Here is a 24,397-nt window from a genome sequence, read left to right on the forward strand (position 1 = left end):
CTGCATGGTACATAGAATTGTGTCCTGAATTGTACAATGATCACTGGACTTGCATTCCTATAGGAGTCCTATAATGTTTTGTATTTTGTATGTTATTTTATTTTAATATTAGTCGCAAAATAAAAAATATAATCTCATTATTTTTCATGTCTTCATTTCTGTTGAGTTTTAACACATATTGGCCCAGAATGAGTTAGCTGAGTAAAATTTATCTCATGAAAACCCCCACTGAAATCTAAGGGAAGAATATAACTGCTGAAATTTTTTTCTCCTTGAATAGAATCTAGCCCATAATTTATCATAATTCTGCTAGCCTGCCTCTATTATTGTGGAACAGTTTGTAAGGTAAGTGGTGGCAAGTGTTGCACTGGCATATGGTGTGGTATGGACACTGGAGAAACCATGGACACTATGGGGTGGGCATTTGTGCATCTAGCACAAATAGAATGGCATCTCCCAAAAACCCAGCATATTCATATTATATAGGTAAAAATATAGCCCATTTTTATGATGTGTCCTTAACATTTATAAAGAAGTAAAATTAAACCTTTCTCCACTAAAATGACCCTAACTTTAATCCAAAGTATAAAAGTATTGTGTTCATGCAATCAGAGAAAGGTTGGAACATGTTAACTGTTGGAGAGAGCATTGCTAGGCACAAAAATAAGTCAAAACGCCATTCAAAGATGTGTTTGAGTCTTCTTGCCCTTGTCTATACAACCAATATCCAATATCCAGAAACGACTTATCCAGAAAGCACCAAATTATGAGATAGGCATCTTCCTTACAGTCCATTTTAATGGAACAATTACAAATTGTAAAATTATTTATTTTTCTCTTCAATGATAAAAATTATATATTTGATCCTTCTTGGGGCAAAACAATCTTATTTAATTTATTCAATGCTTTTTAGCAGACTTAAGGCATAGAGATCCAAATTACAGAAAAACCCCTGTCTGGATCATTCTGGGTAATAGTTCTCATACCTGACCAGTTGCTTTGCAAAATAATATACCAGTTGTGCATTGCAAAATATGGAGCAAAGCACAAAGCAAAAAAAAATCTCAGATACTTCACCAGGGATTACAGTCAAATCTGTCAGGGTACATTGTCCTCTGGCTATTGGCACATACACAGTAGAAAAACTCTACTGCACATTGCAAAAGGGAGTGGCAGTCCTATTGAATTCAGTGCCTATGGCACTAGATACAACCCTTTTTATTGAGCCAATGTTAAAAAGGAACAGTATTACCAAAAACTGAAAGTGTATCAAAGTAATTAAAATATAACGTACTGTTGCTCTACACTGGTAAAACTGGTGTGTTTGCTTCATAAAAACTACTACTGTTATATATAAACAACCTGCTGTGTAACTATGGGGCAGCCATTCAAGCTAGAAAAAAGGAGAAAAGACATAGGTTACATAGCAGATAGATAAAACGCCATTGTACTGGACAGGGCTTGACTGTTTTGTGCTATGTAACATGTGTCTTCTTTTTTCCAGCTTGAATGGCTGCCCCCATGGCTACACAGCAGCTTATTTATATAAACTATAGTAGTCTATAGCTTTTACCAGTGTATTCTAACAGTATATTATATGTTAATTTCTTTTAAACGCTTTAATTTTTTGGTCTTACTGTTCCTTTAACCTCTGTGGTTATTTGTGTATTTGTGATTGGAACTGCCATCTAGTGGTTGGAAACAGATTGTACTGAAAGAAATAGATTCAACTGCCTCACAAGTATTTTATTGCTGGTTTAAATGATAACTTACAGGGAACACAGTAAAACTGCAGTAGTTGCCATATGTCATGTAATATGAGCTCCCGCTTTATTAGTGCAATTGATTGAAGCTGTCTTTATAAATTGGCATACTTCAACTGAATTCATCATACCTCAGAAAGCTTTTTTTTTTGTTCCACAAGCAAACCAGACAGATATTTGCGTGTCTATAATTGTCTACAGACAATGGTTCTGCAAAAACAAACTGCATAGTAGTTCAGACTTACATGCATATACAGGTATAGGATCTATTATCTGGAATACTTGGGACCAGGGGTTTTCCAGATAAGGGGTCATTCTGCAGTTTGAGAATTAAAGCCAATCAGATTGTCACCAATATGGATTCATGCACCATCAAGAACAAGGTACTGGTTTATTATTACAGAAAAAGGACAGAAAATTAGAAATATTTGCTTAAAATATAATCAATCGGAAATGACCTTCCTGTAATTTGGAGCTTTATAGAGAACGGGTTTCCAGATTAGGAGTCCCATACATATATGAAAAAAGAAGTAGGAGTGAGAATAGATAAAGGAGATATTGGACTCGAGTAATTGACCTAGTTCTTTCAGCCTTCCCACCACTGAGCCATTCCATTCTTTAAAATTCCTTAAACATATTGCCTAGAAATAGAAAACATTTGTTTTACTCACCATAGTAGGACAACGGCTCAGCAAGACAGTATGCATCAGAAACTGTTACATAGCTGTTTGCCATGGTTTGCTCCAGATCTTCCCACTGTCTCATTAACCCCTATTCGTCTCAGTCTTCTTTAAAGAAATAGAGAACTGCAAAAAAGCATGTACAAAAAGGCATTCATTACAAACATCTTGTGCCCAATGTTGCATATTAATGTGCAGCGAGGCTCAAGGGAGCTGTGTACATTATACATTATGCCTGACACTGACTAAGAGGCCCATTTATTAAAGGTCGAATTTTTATGGTATTAGAACTTTTTGAAACCATGATTAAACTCTATTTGCATTTGCTATAATCATACCATCACTTGTTTAATTTCTGAACCTGGGTCCTTAGGGTCCTTTTATTATTTTACCGTATGTGTGATCATTGTTCAACGTTAGCTAGATGCAGACAGTCAGCTACCAATGTGATACTGGAGTTGTTGTTTTACAACTTCTCGAGAGAGTTCAATTGCCTAGTGCCTAGTAGGGTTGCCACATTTTTCAAAATTTTCTCCCGGCTGGTGGGGGGTGGGAACAAAAAGGGACGGATTGTGTTGTCAAAGGGGGCATGGCCATGATGTAAAAGGGCCGAGACCGCGTCACGGACATCAAAAGGGGTGTGGCCATTAAGTGAAAGGGGGCAGGGCCGCATCACAGACATTTCGAGAAGGAGAACAAATCTCCCCGAACTGCCTCCCCTGCCTTCCCGCCAGCTAGAATGAAAATTGCCGGTGAGATGGCACTCGGATCGCTTAGTTTTTGGGCGACTATTGAAAACTAGGGATGCACCGAATCCAGGATTCGGTGCGGGATTCGGGCAAGATTCGGCCTTTTTCAGCAGGGTTCGGATTTGGCCGAATCCTTGTGCTTGGCCGAATCCGAATTTGCATATGCAAATTTTGTGGAGGGTGGGATTTCACATGACTTTTTGTTACAAAACAAGGAAGTAAACCAATTTTTTACACTTGCATATGCAAATTAGGATTCGGTTCGGTATTCGGCCGAATCTTCCATGATGGATTCGGGGATTCGGCCGAATCCAAAATTGTGGATTCGGTGCATCCCTATTGAAACGTATCGCCGCGCTTTAGCACAGGCGAATTTTCATTGTAGCCTATGGGAAAACACGCTGAGGCAGTTCTGGCGACAAAATCTCCCCGAATCTCCTCCGGGTGGCCTTACACTAAATGCAGTCAGAATATTCAACACACTATTTGATCTATCTTGTATAGAGATAGAGAGAAAAAAATATATAGCAGCTTCAAATGAGTCTACTGATAAATGAGACTCAATAACATAGAACAGTAACTAGAAATATCATTAAAGCCTATCACAAATCAGCTTAATCCTTTCTGCTGCCTCACTGTGGGAGCAGCCGTTGTTTATTTAATAAAATAAATAGTTATGCAATTATCAGAAGTTAATGAGTATCTCCCAGACTGTGCGCCAAAATTAAAATTCTGTACGTAAGCCAAGAAGATTGCGCATTCTGCTTCTGTTCAGAAACAAAGACATGAAGGAAGTTGTAATCATTACTGCCCCTTAATCTCTTGTAACTACTTGCCTTTCACACATAACCAAAGAATGTTAACTATGAGATGAATTCTGCAATGATAGGTTTGAGTGATTAAGAAAAAGATGTGTTTTGAACAGCGCTCAGTATCTCAGTATCTAAAAAGGACAACATCTAATAAGTGTTATATTACATTTGAACTAATGGAGATCCATAGAGTTTTCTGTTGGTGGTACATTATGATACACCGGAAGTAATGTACTACCTCCCCCTTTTTCTATGTACCTGACTTAATGATTTTTAATACAGGTATGGGATCTGTAATCTGGAAACCCGTTATTCAGCAAGCTCCAAATTACGGAAAGCCTGTCTCCCATAGACCCTCTTTTATCCAAATAATCCACTTTTTAAAAAATGATCTCCTTGTTCTTTATAATAATAAAACAGTTCCTTGTACTTGATCCAAACTAAGATGTAATTAATCCTTATCGGAAGCAATACCAGCCTATTGGTTTTATTTAATGGTTACGTGATTTTTCTAGTAGATCCAAATTACAGAATTATCCAGAAAACCCCTGGTCTGAGCATTCTAGATAACAGCTCCCATACCCGTGCTCAGTAGTTTTATCCTCCAGTTTCCCCTTTTGTGCTGCAAACTCCTGTACTATTTTAAATAACTACTAGTGTGTTACTACAGTGCACTTCTAGCAAATAAATAAGGTATATATAATAAGGCACACCAGTCATTCATCATTTTAAATAGTTACCATAGCTCCCCAAATATTTCCATTTTATAGAAAAGTTTTAGCTGTCCTGGAAAACAAGGGGTTATTGTATATAACATTGCAGCGATTTGGAGTGTAAGGTAGTCCAAATGGTCCTTATCTCTTTTTGTTGTTTATGTATGTAAGTATACATATCTAAAACCCTTGAGAATGTTTACATGTAACTCATCTTCTGGATTTCCATGAGAAATATTCTTAAAATGGACAGTTCCAATTAGATAAATGAACACTGACCCATTTATTTTAATTATTCCAGTTTAATTACAACACAAAATGCATCATATATTAATCTGGTACTGTTTGTCTTTCTTGTATAACTGACCTCGAAACTTTTTCAGAACAGCAAGGAATGTTTTGCTAGCCGCGAACATCTTCAATAGTCTGATGACCCGTTAATGAATTCTTCAAGCCTCCCACTAACTGACAGTTAAATCTCTCTTAATTAGATTATCCCTAAGGGATATTGAAACTGGGTGAATCTGCGGTTATAGTGCTTTTTATAAAAACAGCATCGCTGCCACAAGTCCTTTGGGTCTGTGAGTTATGTCAAGAAATGTGCATCTACTGATAGTAGATGGAGTTAAAAAGTTATAAAAGGTTAAATAAGACAAATTAGGAGCATGTATGAGATGTGGGGGGTCCATTCTTTAGCCAATGTGGCCTGATAAAATAATGTTGTAATCTTCCTCTTTTTCAGTAAGTACAGAGTAGAGGCCAATTGGTTGTTTACATTAGTTAGCTATTTATGCTTTTATTAAACAGGCTAATTGAATTGTTTCTTAAGAATTGTTTTTGTGGTGAAGGGCTCTTCCTGTGGTCTTTTCTAGTCTTACACAAAAAGCCTGTGCCTTGTGGATATTTGCCAGTATCTCATAGTAAGGGATCTAGCCATCTTGATAGAGCTAATGCAAATAAACACGTTCCTTCTGAATTCATATTTGTTAACTGCAGTAACTTTTTCTTTACATTTGAAAAAATACTTTTGACATGTGTACAAAATATTGAAATGGCAATTAGTGGTGACATTGGTGCTCATCCTAAACCAATCATAGGGAACATTCAAAATGCACCACGCCAAGGATTGCCACCTGGCCGGTATTTTACCGGCCTGGCCGGTAAAAATGATGCTTGATGCCAATGTTATTAATAGGAAAAAAACTCAAGAACATATGCAACTCTACACACGCCATGTGCAAAGAGCAAAAAAAGGCCACACATATGTATGACCCCACATATGTATTATATGTTGCAATTGTACAGGTATGGGATCTATTATACAGAAAACTTGGGACCTGTGATTTTTTGGATAAGGTTTTTCCCCAGTAATTTGGATCCCCATACCTTAAGTCTGCCCAATAAAAATTAAGACATTAAGGGGGTTATTTATTAAAGTTCGAGCTGTATTTTCGACAAAGAATTCGAGTTTTCAACGTTTTTTTTGTCAAAAATCTAATTTTCAGGTTATATTTGTTTTTGACAAAAAAAAACTTGGATTTTTCAAAAATGTATTATACCCCAACTCTGGAACTAGAACTTGTTGAGGTCATGTAGGAGTCAATGGCAGAGGTCCCTTGAACCATTTGAAGATGATATTCAAGTTTTTTTTTTTTGGAGGGTTTTGCCCAAAACCCGTGTGATTCAAGTTTTTTCCCGCCAACTCGCTGATTTGAGCTAACCCCGAACTTGCTGATTTGATAAATAAGAAACCATTTGAGTTGTGAGTTCATTTGAAGTATAAAAAAATTCTAAAATTCGACCTTTGATAAATAGTCTCCTAAATAAACTCAGTAGGAATGGACTGGAGCTTCAGTCAAGTACAATGTATTGTTTTATTATTACAGAGAAAAGGCTAAAACAACTATTTTATTTGCTTACAATGGTTTCTATGGGAGATACTGGGGTTTCTGGATTAGATCTCTTACCTGTGTTTTCCAATATACATTTATGATAATATGACAGTGGTTTTAACGTTATCTGAAAATGTAATTTTTAATGTTTACATTCTCTGCTCTCCTGGCTCTTACCCCTGAAACAATGTAACACAATTTAGCAAATTAAACGATTGAAAGTACAGGGTAATCGCACAAAAATGCAGAACATTGACTGTATAGACACAAGGCACTGACAGCTTTCTTGACTTGAAATGCATGGTCATGATGCACTGCTTTCACACCTTGAATGTGCCTAAGGGAGAGGGTAATACAATGAATAATGCACTTTATAATGTATTCAGATGCGTTTGGCACAAGTAAGTGGACTATCTTACCCAGCATCAATCACAGTGCAGAAAACAGGCACATACAGCTATGGTCTTTGAGGTGCTACAGTACAACCAATCCTCTTCATCTAACCTGACACACCTAGGGTAGCATGTGTTTTTATCATTCTCCTTTTTTTGTGTTAAAGTATTATGTTTTTCCTTTTTTTCTTTTACCTTTATTAGCGTTTAGTGTTGTGTTTTTCATTTTTTATCATACACAAGGCTGATCAAAAGATCAGCTTTGTGAATCATTTATTACGTGTAAAGAGAACAGTCTGCCAGCGCTTTTATCTCACTGGGGGGTTGTGATAGCTTCACATTTGGAGCTTTCCATTAGAGATGCACCAAATCCCATATTTGTTTCAGGATTCAATCAAATCAGATATTTTTTTCATCTAAATTTGGTTGAATCCAAGTGCCTGGCTAAATTAGATCCCTTGAAATCACATGACTGTAGACCACGTGACAACAGAAGGTGCCATTTTTTTCATATGCGTAATTTTTAAAGGAATTTCATTAATTTGTTTAAGCAAATTAGGGTTTGGATTTGATTTGGGATTTGGCCAAATCATTCATGGAGGATTGGGTATTTGGCCGAATCCAAAAATAAAGAAAAATTGGTGCATCCTTACTTTGCATGTGGCTATGTACAGTATATAGGTAATCATCTATTATACAATATATATTTAAGAAAAATATGTATGATTCATTACCAATGTTGAAAGGGAAACTCTGAATATTATATTATTAGGGGCAGAGGGCTGTGAACTAGGGATGCAACAGATAAAAATCCATGAAGTGATTTAGTTCCAAGTTGAAATGTAACACTTATGATGTAAGGAAAATTACTTATTAGTTTACTGTTGTAAACAAATCATTGCAATCAGTAGTATTTATGAGGACCAGACCCAGATCTTTTACTTTATAATAGAGGTTAAGGGATGTACAGTATACTGCTTGAAAGATATAGGAGTGCAGGAGCACTCTCACTTACAGAGCACTTGCACCCTCGGGGTTGGTGGTTGATGGTCTCTGCACAGAGAGCTGGATCTGGGGCTTGGTGCAGAGTGCAGCATCATTCCTTACTAGGGAACAGGCCTACATACCTCCCCCAGATACCCCTCAGCAGTCCCTATTATGTATCTCCAGTTCACTAGAAACCCTTATATAAATGACTATGGTTGGGTTAATAGCAATGATTCCTTTACAATGTGTGCACTACAGCTGTAATCTGTAGCTCTGTCTGCATATATGATGAACAGTCAGTTACGTGGGAAGAACAGGCCACTCACTGGATATATATTTGTTTTATACATTTAATCCAGTCTCAAAGCAGAATATATAGTTTCCCATGATGGAAAATGAAAACTAGAGAATGTACAGGATCATGAATGTATTCATATTAATTTAACTGACATTATTCACATGCAGCAAGCTGTAAAAGAGAACAGCGCAAAGATATTTATTCCTCAAAGATATTTATTTCAGACAAGACCCCATGTTATATATCTGTAAACAGTACTTACATGTATACAAATAAACAATCTCTGTTATACTCTTTGCAATAAAGCATAACTTAATTCGTATGTTTTTAGCCTTTAAGGCGACCATGCATGGGCAGACCAGGTACCCCCTCCACCTGATTGACTAAGAGGCTGAATGGACAGATAATGTATGAATGGCCCACATATGATATGGCTGCCTTCCTATTATTTGTTCAAAGCACACAATCAGAACAGATGGAGGAGAAGGAGAGCTGTGGCTCATTTTTTCTTCCTTATCTACAGGGAGATTACATTTTCTAAAATGCTCCATTCCTAATTTGACAAACATCTATAGTACATGGATATTGGTTGGGCACCAAACAAGTACCAATAGTGATGCAAAATTTCATTTGTATAATGTTATTGGTATGTGTATGACCAGTTTTAGTCCAAAAACATGCCTGTAGGTTAACTACTTTCTGATTAAAGTAAGCACATAAGTGTTTGGACATCATATTGTAAATCCACAAATGTAACAACTGATTTTTTAAGCACAATAATGTATAATATTCTGATGTTATATGAACAAAAGATAATAATAATTTCTAAGCATCCTACCATCTACAGCCTTGATGTCTTGTATTTGTTTTATTTCCTTCTGTCCTATAAGTTTCTCTTTATGGACAAACCCATGAAAGATTAGCAGCCATAACAGGTAGTAAAATCTAAATGGGATGCTCCTATAGAATTAATCCTAACAATGCTTATACATATGTGTAAGTGGTTTGAAAAGCACTGGAACTCCCGGTAAAACAATATTCAGGCCTTTAAGGCCTTTATCGTTACTGTTAGTTGTACATACATCTCATCTGCAACAAACTAAAACATTTGTATTTTATTGCAGAACTCCTACACAATCATGAAACATCTGGTTCAACCTTCCCAGCTACAGCCAGAAGAAGAGTCACAGAACTCTCTTTCTATCCCCTACAACTTCCATAGCTAATAGTATAGCCTTGTGGCAGTGTAGCTCTTGAGCAATTTGATTTTTCTTCTGTGTACTGTGACAGGCTCCCACTTTCACTCTGTCACGTGCCAGCCACCTGGTTATAACAGACTGTCCTCACTGGTATCTCTTCCCAGTTCAGGGACCTCTCCTACACCTATACCCTGGAAAGCAATAACCACCAGCAGTCCCTTCTTCCCAAGCTAGTAACAAACCACAAAGAATGTGAGCAGTTAATGGAGAATTGTATAGTGATGTCAATGATGTATCAGTTCATCCTTATATTAACTTTCAATAGGCTATAGATGGACCTGTCTATGCAACTAAACATGAAGACTACTTGCAAATTAAAATTGCAAATTGACAACACTTATATATTTTAAAAAAAATGTAGGAAACTTAAACTAAAGGAGGATATAAAAGGAAGGGTAATAAATGATGTTAATATTCCATTATGGAAAACAATTTGAAATTAATTTTACCAAGAGTATCAGTTTGGATTGTAAAGAAATGTATGTAAGACCCAGTAGATGGGGTTTTCAAAAGGTGGCGTAAACTATGTTTAGCTGAAATATAATGAAAGGATGTAGACATGAAGATGCCTTGTTTTGGAATGGACGAGAATGTATTCCTACTTTCTGACATTTCTAATTTTATAGATTGGTGGGATCAGCCCTTGATTGACCAAAGTATCACAGAGAAAGTGAGGACGGTGTGACCATTGGACTGTCAAGACATACCCTTGGGGCTGTTTTCATTTAAAGAGGGGTTTTGCTAAATTTGAGATGTAGCTGAAAAAATGATCAGGCAAAAGATTGACTGTCAAGCTAATTTATACCTGGGTTGGGTATTTATATAGCGCCAACACTTTTCCACAGAGCTTTACAGAGATTATACATCATTCATCAGTCCCTGCCCAGTGGAGCTTACAGTCCCAATGAAATTCACACTCTGTAGAGACAACTTTTTGTCAGTAAAATTAAATGTCATTGAACCTGCCTGTATCTGTTTTTTTTTTTTATTTGGAGTGTGGCAGGAAACCCATGCACCCCTGCCTAATGGTTTTAAAAATTAGTGGTGAGCACAACTTTCCCTTGTTTGTTATAGGAAACCCACGCAGACACTTGGAGGCACATTTACTAAGGGTCGAAGTGAATTTTCGAAATCAAAAACTTTGAATTTCGGAGTCATTTTTGGGTAGTTTGACCATCGAATAGGCCAAATTCGACTTCGACTCGAAGTGAAATTGCTTTGACTATTCGACCATTCGATAATCAAAGTACTGTCTTTTAAAAAAACTTCGACACTTCGCCACCTTAAACCTGCCGAATTGCTATGTTAGCCTATGGGGACCTCGTAGAACCTATAGCCAGTATTTGGCTAAGTTTTGAGAAGTCAAAGGATTTTTTTGTAAAATCGTACGATTGTAAGATTAAATCGTTCGATTCGAAGTACGTTCGTAGTATGACCGTACGATCTTAAAAATCCTTCGACTTCGAATGTCGGACTAGCCTATTCGATAGTCGAATTTCACTGTTTTTTTCACATCGAAATTCGACCCTTGATAAATCTGCCCCTTGGAGAACATACAGATTCCTTGCAGAAAGTGCATTGGCTAGAATTGAACTCAGTTTTGGTTTTTGGGTTTCTTTGCCTAAATAAAGAAAATGTAATTCTAAGCAATTTTCCAATAAACACTAATTTAAACAATTTATTTGGTGTTTAAAGTTATTTATGAATGTAATTGCAATTTAAAGCAGTAATGCTTTCATTTCTCTACTTCAGAATCAATGTAGTAAAAGCCAGGTCTCTTTCAGGTCTATTAATTGTTTTGGAATCAGAAGTGCAGAGAATGCAGACAGGCAGACAGATATTGCTTTTAATAAAACTTACATTAACAAAGAACTTTAAAAACATCATTAAACCTGTAAATGTATATTGGAAAGTTGCTGCAAACCACATTTTGTTTCACTCTCGCAAAATAAAAACTGTGGGTTTTTGCCTCAAACTCCCAAACCATCGGTTGTGTCCACAAACTTCATATCTCTCTCTAAGTCACAGACTGTGCACCACAGGAATGAGGAAGTCATAAATCCAGTAGTAGAATTTAGTGCTGATTTACTAAATTCACTTAATGCTGTTTAGACTTTCCGCCAAATAGAAGCTGGCAGATTAAAACTGAGATTCATGAGTGATTATTGGTATGCATTTTTTCCCACTGGGGTGAGAACTCTGGCCTAGATTTATCAAACACTAAGGAAACTCCCCAGTCAAAAATTCTATGATTTTCATTATGAAGTTTACTCCATATTAACTGTTTAACTCTTAAGGAGCAAGACTTAACCACAAAGACTAAAACATTTTTTCTTTTGTGTGCTTACTTTGCTGATATATAACACTTTATTTTTAAGTTTATTAAACATATTTTAGGAACTCTTGATCCATACATGCAAAGAGAATTTTTTGCCGAGAGCTAATCCATATTTTTTTGGATACAATTCAAACAGGAATTATGAAAACTATTCTGAACCAAAATATCCTTGTAATTTTATTACAGTAGTAGTATTTGTATTAATAATTGTATTATGGCTAGAATACATAAACCATTGCTGAAATTGAGAAAAGAGAGAGAGCCATAGATACAGATTCTTGGTACAGGCTGTTGTCCAGAAACCTTGTAATATAGCAAATCGATTTCACACAGTATACCATCCAAACAATTATTTATCAGCTGAATGAAGTTAAAAATCGTAAAAAGCTAATGGTATGTGTTAAATGTGTTTGGTGCTTAAAAAGCATTTGTCTACACTTTAAACCAATGCCAAAAGGTTGAATTTTTAACATAAAAGTATTGGAACAAATAGACAAAGTTACATAGATGAATGTAATTGATCTGTTTAGTACTGTATTTGTGTGATCTAACCTGTAACTTAACAAATGATAAATATTATTAAGCTACTGCCAGAAAGGGCTTATTCTGGGCCTGTGTATAATAAATAAACAAGTACATTTGTGACTGTTTGCTTAAATGGTCACAATTTTGCACTTTGCACAAAACTGGTTCTGGGTCCACCATTACTTTCAGAACATTTTGCGATGGAGCTAAATGGGAAGGAGGTGCAGCTGCCCTACTGTATTGGCATTTCTGTAATACACATGTGCCAAAATGGGATGCCATAGCTTGCATGCCTAGGGCAGCAGCACACATAAATACATCACTGATTTGATATAATTGCTTGAAAGTATTTCAGCACACCACTAATAAAACGTATGTAATTAATAGGCTGTATCAGGACTCCTTTGGGCTTCAAACCCTGGCCTTTGTGTTTGGACACTCCTGTATTGTTTTGGTGAGTCACTGGGGGTCTTAGCGCTCATGCTGGACACTTCCCTGAACAGACCTAAAATAAAGTTTCCTGCACAGTTACTCTGCCTGGTTTCTGTTTTACTTGCTCTTGTCCTCCTATTCCTACCTGGTGGCCGATTCCTGTAAATTTCCCTGGTTCTTAGTGATATGTGTGTTGGGATTTTCCTGACCCGCATCCGCCCACCACCCAACCTCCCACCACCCTTGCCTGCCCGAGCCCGACTTCCGGTTTTCTTTTATAGACGCGCACCGACCCGCCCATCGAACAGGTGCAATGTCTATAAAAGAAGAACCCGTAAGTCAGAAGCCGGCATTTGAATTCATCTGCCCACCACCTGGAGAGAAGAGTGTGAGGTCTGCCCGAACCCGACTGGCCCGCGGGTATATGGCTGGCCCGCACATCACTACTGGTTCTGACCTCCGGCCTGTTACTCAACCTTGCTCGTCTGCTGCCTGCCATTTGACCTTAGCCTGCCTTTCAGACTTTGTCTATCTGCTGCCAGCCGTGACCATTTTGCCTGTTTCAGAACTTGCCCTTCTCCAAGTATCAGGCCAAACTAAATTAAATACAAAACTCCAAATATTTTTTATAACATCCATACTGCCAATCTTATATTGCCTGGCCTGCCTTAATGCCTCAGGCATAGAGGTGAGGCAGGCAATTACTTTCCCTATTCATTCTGGACTTCCTAGATGTCACTGCATTTCTCACATTCACACTCCCTCCCCACTATCTAATTGTGTAGCCAGTACATGGGACTGTGCATCAGGTCTCCCATTCTGGTGCATAAATAAGATTTTGGAATGATGCAAGACTTGCCTTAACATGCCTGCTGCCTGCTGCCTGCTTGATGTTATTATCTAATTCCAAGACCAAAGGAAACAAGATTTAAATAATGTATATAGTTTACGTAAAGTTTATTTTGCTTGACTAATCCAATAGAAAAGATTTTGTAATTATTTCTTAGGCTCCCCTTCCCTTTAAAGGATATATAATGCTTAATAAATTACTAGGCTACACACATACCTCCCAACAGTCCCTTTTTTGGAGGGACAGTCCCTCTTTTGACAGCTCAACCCGCAGTCGCTCATTTGTACTGGAAAGTCCCTATTTTCTCTGCACTGAACAGCCAGAAAAAGAAACAAGGTTTCTAACTTAATTGGCTTTTAGCAGAGACCACAGAACAGCTAATAGGTGCAAATAAGATACTTTGGAACAATTTTGAGACACAAAAAAACTATTTCGATATGGAGAAATATTTTCAAACTTTCATAACCTGTCAAATTTAGTAAAATGAACATGGTAAATAGGGGGTGTGGCCACAGAGAGGGGTGTGGTCAAAAAAATTCACTGCGCTATGTGCGAAAAAAAAATGTGTCCCTCTTTTTACTTCCAAAATGTTGGGAGGTATGTACACATGGGGTTCTGTACCAACACTAGGCCACCACATCCCTTAGCAGTGAAGATTTGTGCCTCCAAATATGCCCCTAGCAGCTCCCCATCTTCTTCTCTGTTTGTGCTGCTATCAACAGAGCCGGATTTACATAGTGGGTAGCCCCTAGGCCCACTGCAGTTCGTCGCCCTGTCCCCTCCCCTTTATTCGTGCAAATTTTCATCATCTGGAATGGAGCAATGGGGATTGGGGCACGGGAAATTTAAAAAATTATTGGATCTCCAGTGCATCCCCAGTGCTTTTGAACCAATGTGGGTGTGGTTGGACAGCCTGCTGCCCCTCTAAAATCCTGCCGCCCTAGGCCTGGGCCTAGGTGGCTTTTCCACATATCCGGTCCTGGCTATCAATTACCTGAGCTCAAAAATACTGTGTATATAAAATATAAAAGGCTATATTAAGACTGATTAGTAGTTAATTCAGATTCTTACCACATGGCAACACAGAAACCAGCGCAATTTGCTTCAGAATTTAATAATCTGCTTTGTAGCATGAGCTTCCAAACAAAATTCAGGATGGTGAGGTCCTGTGCACAACCTGGATCATAGAGACCTGATATAGAGATGCTGAACCTTTAGGCTGGTGTAGTAAGTTAAATATATCAAATACAAATTTTTTGGCATATTTTTTTCTAGGGCTTAGTTCTCCTTTAGGGTGGGGTTGGTTTAATAAGGGGTGACCACTTATTTCCCCATCATTTACACGTGTACAAGCAAAGTAGCATTATATCAGCAGTTAAACCAAAAATGCAAGTTTTTTTAACTCTTTGTTTTTGCCCCACATTTGTGGCAAATTAAATTTTTTTTAACATTTTGTGCTCATTCATAGGTGCGTTTCATGTAGCGAACTTTTATGTATATTTTTTTCAGGACAACTAAAACTTTCTACATCTACTTCAAGTTTTTCGTTATATAAAGTAGAATTGTATTTCTATAACAAGATATGTGACTTTAAAAAGATATGCATATATAATATATACGGATTTTTCATAAAAACAGAGACACGATATCAGAAACTTATTGTATTATATGAATTAAATAACATATACATTTTCATGTATGATATTCTGCTGCAAAACAAGCACAGTGCATGCATTTTATGTGTCTTAAGAGCCCATAACCCCCAAAATCCATATATATTTGGGAAAAAACACATTCTGATTTATTAAAAATTCAAAAATATGTATTTGTAATCCAATCTCATAAACTCCACATCTAAGATAAAATTAGTGGAGTGATACATATGAATGCCAGGGGTTTACTGAACAGTCTGATGCCCAGCTAGCATATAATTACCAAGCTATGTGACATGTTGCAGCTTCCAAAATAGATTTTTATTTACTTAATTAACATTTTAGCTTAAAACTTAAAATATTAAGAGGGAAATCTGAAGGATATTATTCAAGGAAACCAAAATAGCAACTTTATAAAAACCTGTCCCATGGTGCTTTCCCTTAGTTTATAACAAACAGGGAATTAATGGTGAATAACAAACAAGGGTCAAAATGGTTTCCCCTAATGGACACCAAACCTTGCACATTTTTGTTAACATGTATAAAGTTAAACACAGTAAATAAAGCTGCACTTCATAACAAAAGTGGAACATACACTTGATAACAAGTATCTGGTTTTGAGCTTCTGTCTGTGTGCATTCAGCATTTTTTCTGTAAGAGCAGCTTGTTTATGTATCACTGACCAAGAATCTGTGAATAGCCAAGAGGACCGCCATCATTTTTCATAACATGAAATAGCTTGTGAATCTTTGCCAAGTCATTGAAGAACAAAAATAAACATGGTTGTGTACTGGTTCACAGATTCTAATCTTTGAACTGAGAAGTAATTGTAATAATATATTCTAGGCAATAGCTGTTCACATATCCCACAAGCCCATTTAACTATGACGTTGATTGAACTGAAACATCTTTGTCACCATTTCTTTCCTGGAAAAAACAGCCTAATTGTGCATTTGGCTCTTTGGCCAAGCTGGACATTGTACGAAAAGGAGTAGAATGCCATCATTCACATATTTATTATTTTTTTTATAATTTAAACCTTGGGTAGTGTCCAGGGTTTTTATTACATATAGGGGCTAGTTTCCTCAAGTGCATTAACACACAGCAACCAATTTTCTGCCATTAGGATAAGATCAAGCATAGTATCTGTTCTTTTCAGATGGGGGTACATCCTAGCTACGTGATATAGTTCTGGAACCCCCCAGTGTGATACAGAGAACCACTTGATCCTCTGGCCAAAGACTATTCAGCTTATTGAACCCGAGTAAGCGCCTAAAGATTTGCACCCCTGGGATGCCTGATGAACATGATGAGTACAAACACTGATTGTCACTGGCACTTGTGAAATTACAAAGCCACTCTTTTTGCACTTTCTGCTCTTTTACTCCAGCCTCTTGGGCATTGGGTGTAATTATTATTTTTAAATCCAGCCAATAGACTGGGGCTGCACACATCCACTTTTTTATGATTTTATCTATTTATTTATATTTTACTCCTTGTGAGTTACCATGGCACAAATTTTCAGCACATTATAAATTCTGTGCCTCTAGGTCAAACACACTGATGTAGGGGGGGGACTGTGTGGCTCCTTCTCCCCCTAAAACCCAAGGGCGCATTTGCTGCTATATGGTGCAAGGGGTCTGAAGACTGTTGCCTCCTGCAAACCTTTTGGCCAGAGAGGTCAAAGAGGCCTGTCATAGTCTTCGGATGAATCATTCCCCCCCAATAAGATGTTTGCTTTAAAACAGGCGACCATTAAATGCTCATTAGGTGCTAAAGGTGATTTGACCTGTAGTAATTTTGCACCTTTTTTACATAACCCCCTATGTCTTTTTTTTTAATTTGTAGCCTGCAACCTACTTGCATTTCCCAGGCTTCCCTAACTGGCTCTAATTACATATTTTCCAGAATGCTGAAAATTCCCTATTTAGAAGAAAACTAAAAAATGTTAAAGTCTAAAATCTTTTCCTAGTACAACTGTAAATCTCTCTAAAATTACTACCACTTAGGAACCTAAAAGTTACCTAGTACTTTGTACTATGAAGTGTTTACAGTCCTACAAAGCAAAGTAATGTTAGGGACTATGTGGAGGGAACGGGGAAGTATTTTTGGCTTTTTAGTTATCTTCCACTGCAAATATTTGTTTGAAAAATAAGCAAGTTAGTGAATCACACTAATGTTATCTCACTCATCAGTTTGGCAAGTACAAAGTCTACTTATTTAGAGACAAGTGGATAGTTTTAATAGTAAAATATGTTTATTTGGTCTGCTGCTATATTTTATATCCTTCCCCATAAATATATACTTTATTGATCAAAATAATGTTATAGCGTGGAACAATTGTAACTGAATGGTACATTACAATAATGTTCACTATATTATAATAATATGCTACCTAAAAATAAATAATGCTATGTTGGTTTTCTCATGTATAATTGTGACATTGTACTTAAAATGATTACATTTATTTGTAGAGAAGATTATTTGCTGTTAAGTTAACCATTTGTAACTCTTCAGCCTTGATTATTGGTTATTTCATATATCCTGCCCTGGCTATTCTCAGTAATAGTAAAGCGATGTATGAAAACAGGACTGAGAGTATTAAACTGTAAGCCTCGCGGTTATAAGGAAGGTGTGGGGGAGGTATATATTGAATATATGTTTATATTCAATATATGGATTGATCAGAACACTCTACTATACATGACCTCAGATTTCCCGAGAACTCCAATTATTTATACACTACCCAAAACTCATAAATCCCAGACTGCACCACCTGGACGACCAATAATCTCGGCAGTGGGTTCGCTATTCCAGCCAGTAGCCACCTACATTGACTCGTTCCTACAACCGCTCGTTCACTGTTGACTGGCAAGGACTTTCCCCACCCTCATACAGGCAAACGTTTCAAGATCCAATACAGACTTACCTGTACCTCAACCTTTATTGTTTATATTATTACATGCCCATGTGGATTGTATTATGTGGGAAAAACGACAACCCAGCTAAAAGAACGGATTGCCAATCATAGATCTGCAATCAGCAAAGCGTTAAAAGAAAAAACAGCCAAACAACCAGTCGCCCGACACTTTCTACAAATGGGACATGGGCTACCCACATTCCGCTGTATGGCTATTGACCATCAATCCCCCCTCTCGAGAGGAGGTGACCGTGACCTGGCCCTCCTGAGGAAAGAATCGAAATGGATATACCGGCTGGACACTGTTACCCCACGAGGACTTAATGAGACACTTCCACTTGGATGCTTCTTATGAACATTTATTACATAATTGCCTATTTAGGTATATGACAGAGACTACACTGTTGCAATCTGTCCCACGAACTTCAGCTTACTTAAATTGCTATATTATTATCAATATACTAATGTGTTCTCTTGTATCTCTCCTCCTACTCCCCTCTGCTCTTTCTCTGTTGTTTTTATTTATCTTTTGCTGCTATCTGCTGAACATGCCAGTGACCACCGTGCTTGCCTAATCTGATATCCGGCGTTATGTACGTTTTTACTTTAATATGTCTAGTATGTGGGCACGAACCAAAGTATACCCGCCTGCCAGGAGCTGAGCCCATGAGGTGGGCGCTCCCATATTTACCCAGATGCGACCGAGTCTACCCTGATGCGTTTAATGACTTGTACTGGTTGCCTCCAGCAGTAGGCGGTTAATTTCTCCTACGCGCTGTGATCGTATCCAGGCAGCCTGCTCCTACATATAACGGCGGTTCAGGAGACGCAGGGAGCTGCGTTACCTGTGGCCGCCTTTTTAATTAAATTGACTCGGGTTGCCAGATGACGGGTCCTAGGCAACGGGTGGCTATACAGAGGCTCACTGCGCTAGTGCGCACACCCACCACTACTAGCCGATGCGATTGGAAGCCAAACAATGGCTGTGAATGGGACTGGGCCCGTATTGGCTGTGAAGTACCTGTAAAGCCTATGATTGGCTGAGGACATGCAGACACAGGAGCGTGGTTTTTTCTGGCACAGCGATAGTGTATTCTGATTAGATACTCACCTGCTTTTAAGCATTTTATTCTTCACACGCACCTTTGCGCACTGGTTGTCCTCCTCCCCTCTCCTTTCTATACACTTCACGAGTTTGTCCTTTACATGCATTAGCTGACTGACAGCTACCACGGTTGCCTAGCAACAGGTCTTGGCGCCATTTTATGGGACGTGGGTTTAAATTCAGGGGCATTATGGGTTGTCTGAATGTTTGTTTGTACACTCCTGACGAAGATCCCTGTGGGGGATCGAAACGTTGAGCCACAATAAACATCTTTTTTGTTTTTTGCAACTTTAAAAAACCTGTGAGTGTCGCTATTTCCTACTTTTGCATTTACTCCAAACTGGCAGGCACCCAGGTATTCTCATTTGGAAACGGTGTGCACCTTTAGATTACACACATATATATATATATATATATGTGTGTGTGTGATTATGAAGATTTTCATTCATCCAGGTCATGGTATATCTGAAGAAGCTGTTCGGATAAGTAGTGAAACTTCATCAATGATTACACAGCAAATCCAGTTGTTTTAGAATTACTTATATTAGATATATATATATATATATATATATATATATATATCTATATGTATATATATATACTGTATATATATATATTACATCATGCAGCATTGGACTGAGGTGTCCAGGGCCCACCAGGTCTTCCACCACAGGGACCCCCTCGTGTGCTCCTCAACTGGCATACCTGTGGCTGCAACCCCATCCCCATGTGAAGCTTTTACTTCTCATTGTGATACGGTAGGGGGTCTGGGGTGCCTCTGGGAGCGGGGTGGAGTTTGGGAGCCGGTCTGAGTCAGCAGGGCCCATGAGGACTGGGGCCCACCAGGTTTTTTCCAGGTGTCCCATCAGCCCAATTCGACCCTGGTTACATGTTTGTAACGTTCACGTTATCAGGAACCTTGCACAGCGATGGGTACACTCAAATGCACAGGGAATCCCTGTGGATTCCGGTGTTCACTGATGCCCTTTTGGGGCTGGGGCTTTCTGCTGCGGAAACCATCAAGGAATAAGTGCGTAAACGAGGTACTGGCAAGGATTTAGAGAAGATGTGGTTGAGATACAGGCAAAAGACAGGCGGCTGTCAGGCAGGAGTCAAAAACCAGGAATTCAAATACAACAATAACACTTTGGCAGGATCAGTAAACTTAAGCCAGCTTGAGCACTATCAAAACAGAGGACTGAGCTTTAAAAGACAATTTGGCGCCAAGAATTCAAATTCGGCATGACACTCGGCATCAAGTGCCAGCGTCACTGGACCCGAACCCGGAAATGCGCGCCTGCGCACACGAGGAGAGACGAGACAGGAGGTAAGAGCCGGAAAGAATCTCCCGGCCCGTCTTACAATGTTCTTAGGTACCAGCAGCCCAAAGACTAATTCTCTGTGAGGCTACAATTTTATTTGTTATTGTTATTATTTATTACCCATCTTCCATTCAGGATCTCTTCCAATCATATTTCAGTTTCTACATTTAAACTACTGCATGGTCACTACATTAACTTGGACCCTATCAACTAAATAGCAGCTAAACTTCCAAACTGGGGAAACTGCTTAAAAAACTTCATATTTCAAAAACCACAAAAACAATAAAATTGAAAACCAAATGCAACAGTCTCCAATTATCACTCACAGCATCATACTAAAAGTTAATTTAAATATGAACTATCTCATTACTGCAAATCATTCCAAAACTATAGTAAACAAGAGTAAAGACAAGTTGTAAAGTTGCTATGATCAGGACATTCTATAACATACCAAAAGTTACGTTAAACATAGACTACTTCACAGTAGATCATATCTGAGTTTGTAGGCAGGTGATACATTCATGTGTTTTACCCCTGCCACCACAATGTGACTGACAAACCAGGAAGCTTTAATATTAATCTATGAAGGGAAAACAAACTTCTGTTTATACATATGGTGAATAAAGCATTCATTTGCAAACTGAAAAATTGATTAAAAAAATCCAGTTTAAGCATAATTATAATCTACATATAAGATACTGAGAACTAGGGTTGAATTGGGGCATTTGGGGCTGACTGGGACTACGACTTCAAGGCCCTTCTCCTGGCACCAACTTCACTGTTCATCCCACATGCACTAGCACATAATTCCCTCCTCCTTAAAGGGGTGGTTCACCTTCAAGTTAACTTTTAGTAGATATAGAATGGCCGATTCTAAGCAACTTTTGATTTGGTCTTCATCATTTATTTTTCATAGTTTATGAATTATTTGCCTTCTTCTCCTGACTCTTTCTAGCTTTCGAAAGCTCAAATCCTCTCTAAAGCTACACATTTATTGTTATTGCTACTTTTTATTACTCATCTTTCTGTTCCGACCCTCCCCTATTAATATTCCATATTCTCATTCAAATCGATGCATGGTTGCTAGGGTAAATTGGACCCTAGCAACCAGATTGCTGACACTGCAAACTGGAGAGCTGCTGAATAAAACAAATAACCCATAAACTACAATAAAATAATAAAAAATGAAAACCAGTTGCAAATTTTCTCAGAATATCACTCTCTAGATCATACTAAAAGTTAACTCAAAGGTGAACAACCCCTTTAAAGGAATACTGTTATGGGAGAAAAAAAAAATCAAAACACATCACAATTCTGCACTGAAATCCGTTTCTCAAAAGAGCAAACAGATTTTTTTATATTTAATTTTGAAATCTAACATAGGGCTAGATATATTGTCAGTTTCCCAGCTGCCCCAGGCATGTGACTTGTGTTCTCTTTGCTACTGTACTGCAAGTTGGAATGATATCGCTCCCTCCCTCCCCCCCCTCAGCAGCCAAACAACAGAACAGTGGAAAGCTAACCAGATAGGAGCTCCCTAACACAATATAACAGCTGCCTGGTAGATGTAAGAACAGCACTCAATAGTAAAATCCAGGTCCAACTGTGACACATTCAGTTACACTGAGTAGTAGAAACAACAGCCTGCCAGAAAGCAGTTCCATCCTAAACTGCTGGCTCTTTCTGAAAGCACGTGACCAGGCAAAATGACCTGAGATGGCTGCCTACAAACAAATATTACAATTAATAAAAAATACACTTGCTGGTTCAGGAATTAAATTTTATATGGTAGAGTGAATCATTTGCAGTGTAAACAGTGTAATTTAGAAATAAAAACTACATCATAAAAATCATGACAGAATCCTAAAGGGGGTAGATGTTTCCTATATTAGGGCATAGGTTACATTTTATAATACTGTTCGTGGTAATAATCTGTGTTAACTATTTACAACCACACAGATTTTTTTTAAAGAATCGTTTTATTTCATATTAGTAAATGCACTGTTCAGTTGTTAAACAAGACTGTATAGAAAAAGAGTCATTCTCTTACTACTGATGTTATTGTTTTCTCTTGTTCCTTAATAATGTCTGTATCTTCTAAATTCTTTGACCCCAATTCAATTTTCTGGCCTCTGGATGAATTCTGTCTTACATTGTAGACACTGACATTTGACTTTATAGGGTACTTTTTGCCTAACGGGAAATAGGACTCATAAGTTCACAATGTTTGTCAACTTCTAGACTTAGTCCAGGAAGCTGAAAACGAGATTGCTTATAGATTACCAAATATTTAACAGGAAAACATATTTGTTTTATCACTTCCCACAGAGACACAAATTGCATGCATGGACCACATTCTTTATGGTTTAAAACCGTGGACTATAGTCTGCCACAATACATAGTAACATAGTAACATAGTAAGTAAGGTTGAAAAAAGACACGTGTCCATCGAGTTCAACCTTTTTTTTTTTTTGTTTATTAACTACCTATCTGCCAGTTGATCCAGAGGAAGGCAAAAAACCCATCTGAAGCCTCTCCAATTTGCCTTAGAGGGGGAAAAATTCCTTCCTGACTCCAAAATGGCAATCGGATTAATCCCTGGATCAACTTGGACTATGAGCTATTTCCCATAACCCTGTATTCCCTTACTTGCTAAAAAGCCATCCAACCCCTTCTTAAAGCTATCTAATGTATCAGCCTGTACCACTGATTCAGGGAGAGAATTCCACATCTTTACAGCTCTCACTGTAAAAAACCCCTTCCGAATAAACAATCTTGCATATAGTTTAACTACAGCTAACTCAAATAAGAAAAAACAAACAGGACAAGGCTAAAACACCAATTAATATCAATAATCTGCCTGAGATATAAACATACAACATATGTCTCATATAATTATTGAGTATTAATATGTGTTGGAATTATGAACCCCACATATCTGGAAGCAGTAGAATGACAGCAGACATGTAAGACATCCCAACAACAATTCCCAAAAGGAATTCAAAACAAAGAGAAAATGGAAAAAGGTATCATATTCTTAATATATAGCCAACTCAAGCTGGGCATCCTTATTTATAGACTTGCTGGCATAGTTTACACTAGGGGGGTTATTTACTAAACTCTGAATGACAAAAATCTGCAAAAATTCAGGGTTTTTAGTATAAAATCTGAATTTCTAGTGAAAAAAAAATCACACATTTTTTAGAATTTATTATACACCGAGGATGGAAAAAGTCGGAATCCGAAAATCTGCCATCTCAGACCTGCCAAGGTTGCATATAAGTCAATGGGAGAAATCAAAAAGATTTTTTGATCTGCACTGCGTTTTGTGCAATAATGAAAAGTTTTCGGGGATTTCAGGTGAAAATTCCAAAACATTCATGAAATTCAGAGTTTTCAGGAGGAAATTCTGAAAAATTTGTAAATTTCGTATTCTATATATATTATTTTTCAAGATTTTTTTCAGGAAAGTGCATTAATAAATATGCCGAAAAAAACTGTGCAGATTTGGTCAGAGTTTTTTCGGGAAGATATTGAGATAAATTCGGACTTTGATTAGTAACGCCCTTGGTTTTTTGAATACACATTTTACGGTGGTTCTTTTCATTTTGGCATAACAAGAGTTGCAATATGGGAAAACACAGCAATAGAACCAGGGTACAGTAATGCCTTAATATGACTGACTAATTCAATACAAGAAGCTGGTAT

At 37.7% G+C, this 24,397-nt stretch overlaps 1 protein-coding gene across 1 annotated transcript in view; it reads right to left on the reverse strand.

Moving 5' to 3' along the window:
* nr1h5.L (nuclear receptor subfamily 1, group H, member 5 L homeolog) overlaps positions 1 to 24,397 on the reverse strand; it is a 44,002-nt gene that overhangs the window by 15,842 nt on the left and 3,763 nt on the right. The window contains 1 exon segment of the mRNA NM_001090085.2: positions 2,435 to 2,569. Within this exon segment, the coding sequence (NP_001083554.1) occupies positions 2,435 to 2,528 (94 nt within the window). The 5' untranslated portion in view covers positions 2,529 to 2,569.

The sequence above is a fragment of the Xenopus laevis genome, chromosome 2L (assembly GCF_017654675.1).
Source record: "Xenopus laevis strain J_2021 chromosome 2L, Xenopus_laevis_v10.1, whole genome shotgun sequence".
Lineage (NCBI taxonomy): Eukaryota > Metazoa > Chordata > Amphibia > Anura > Pipidae > Xenopus > Xenopus laevis.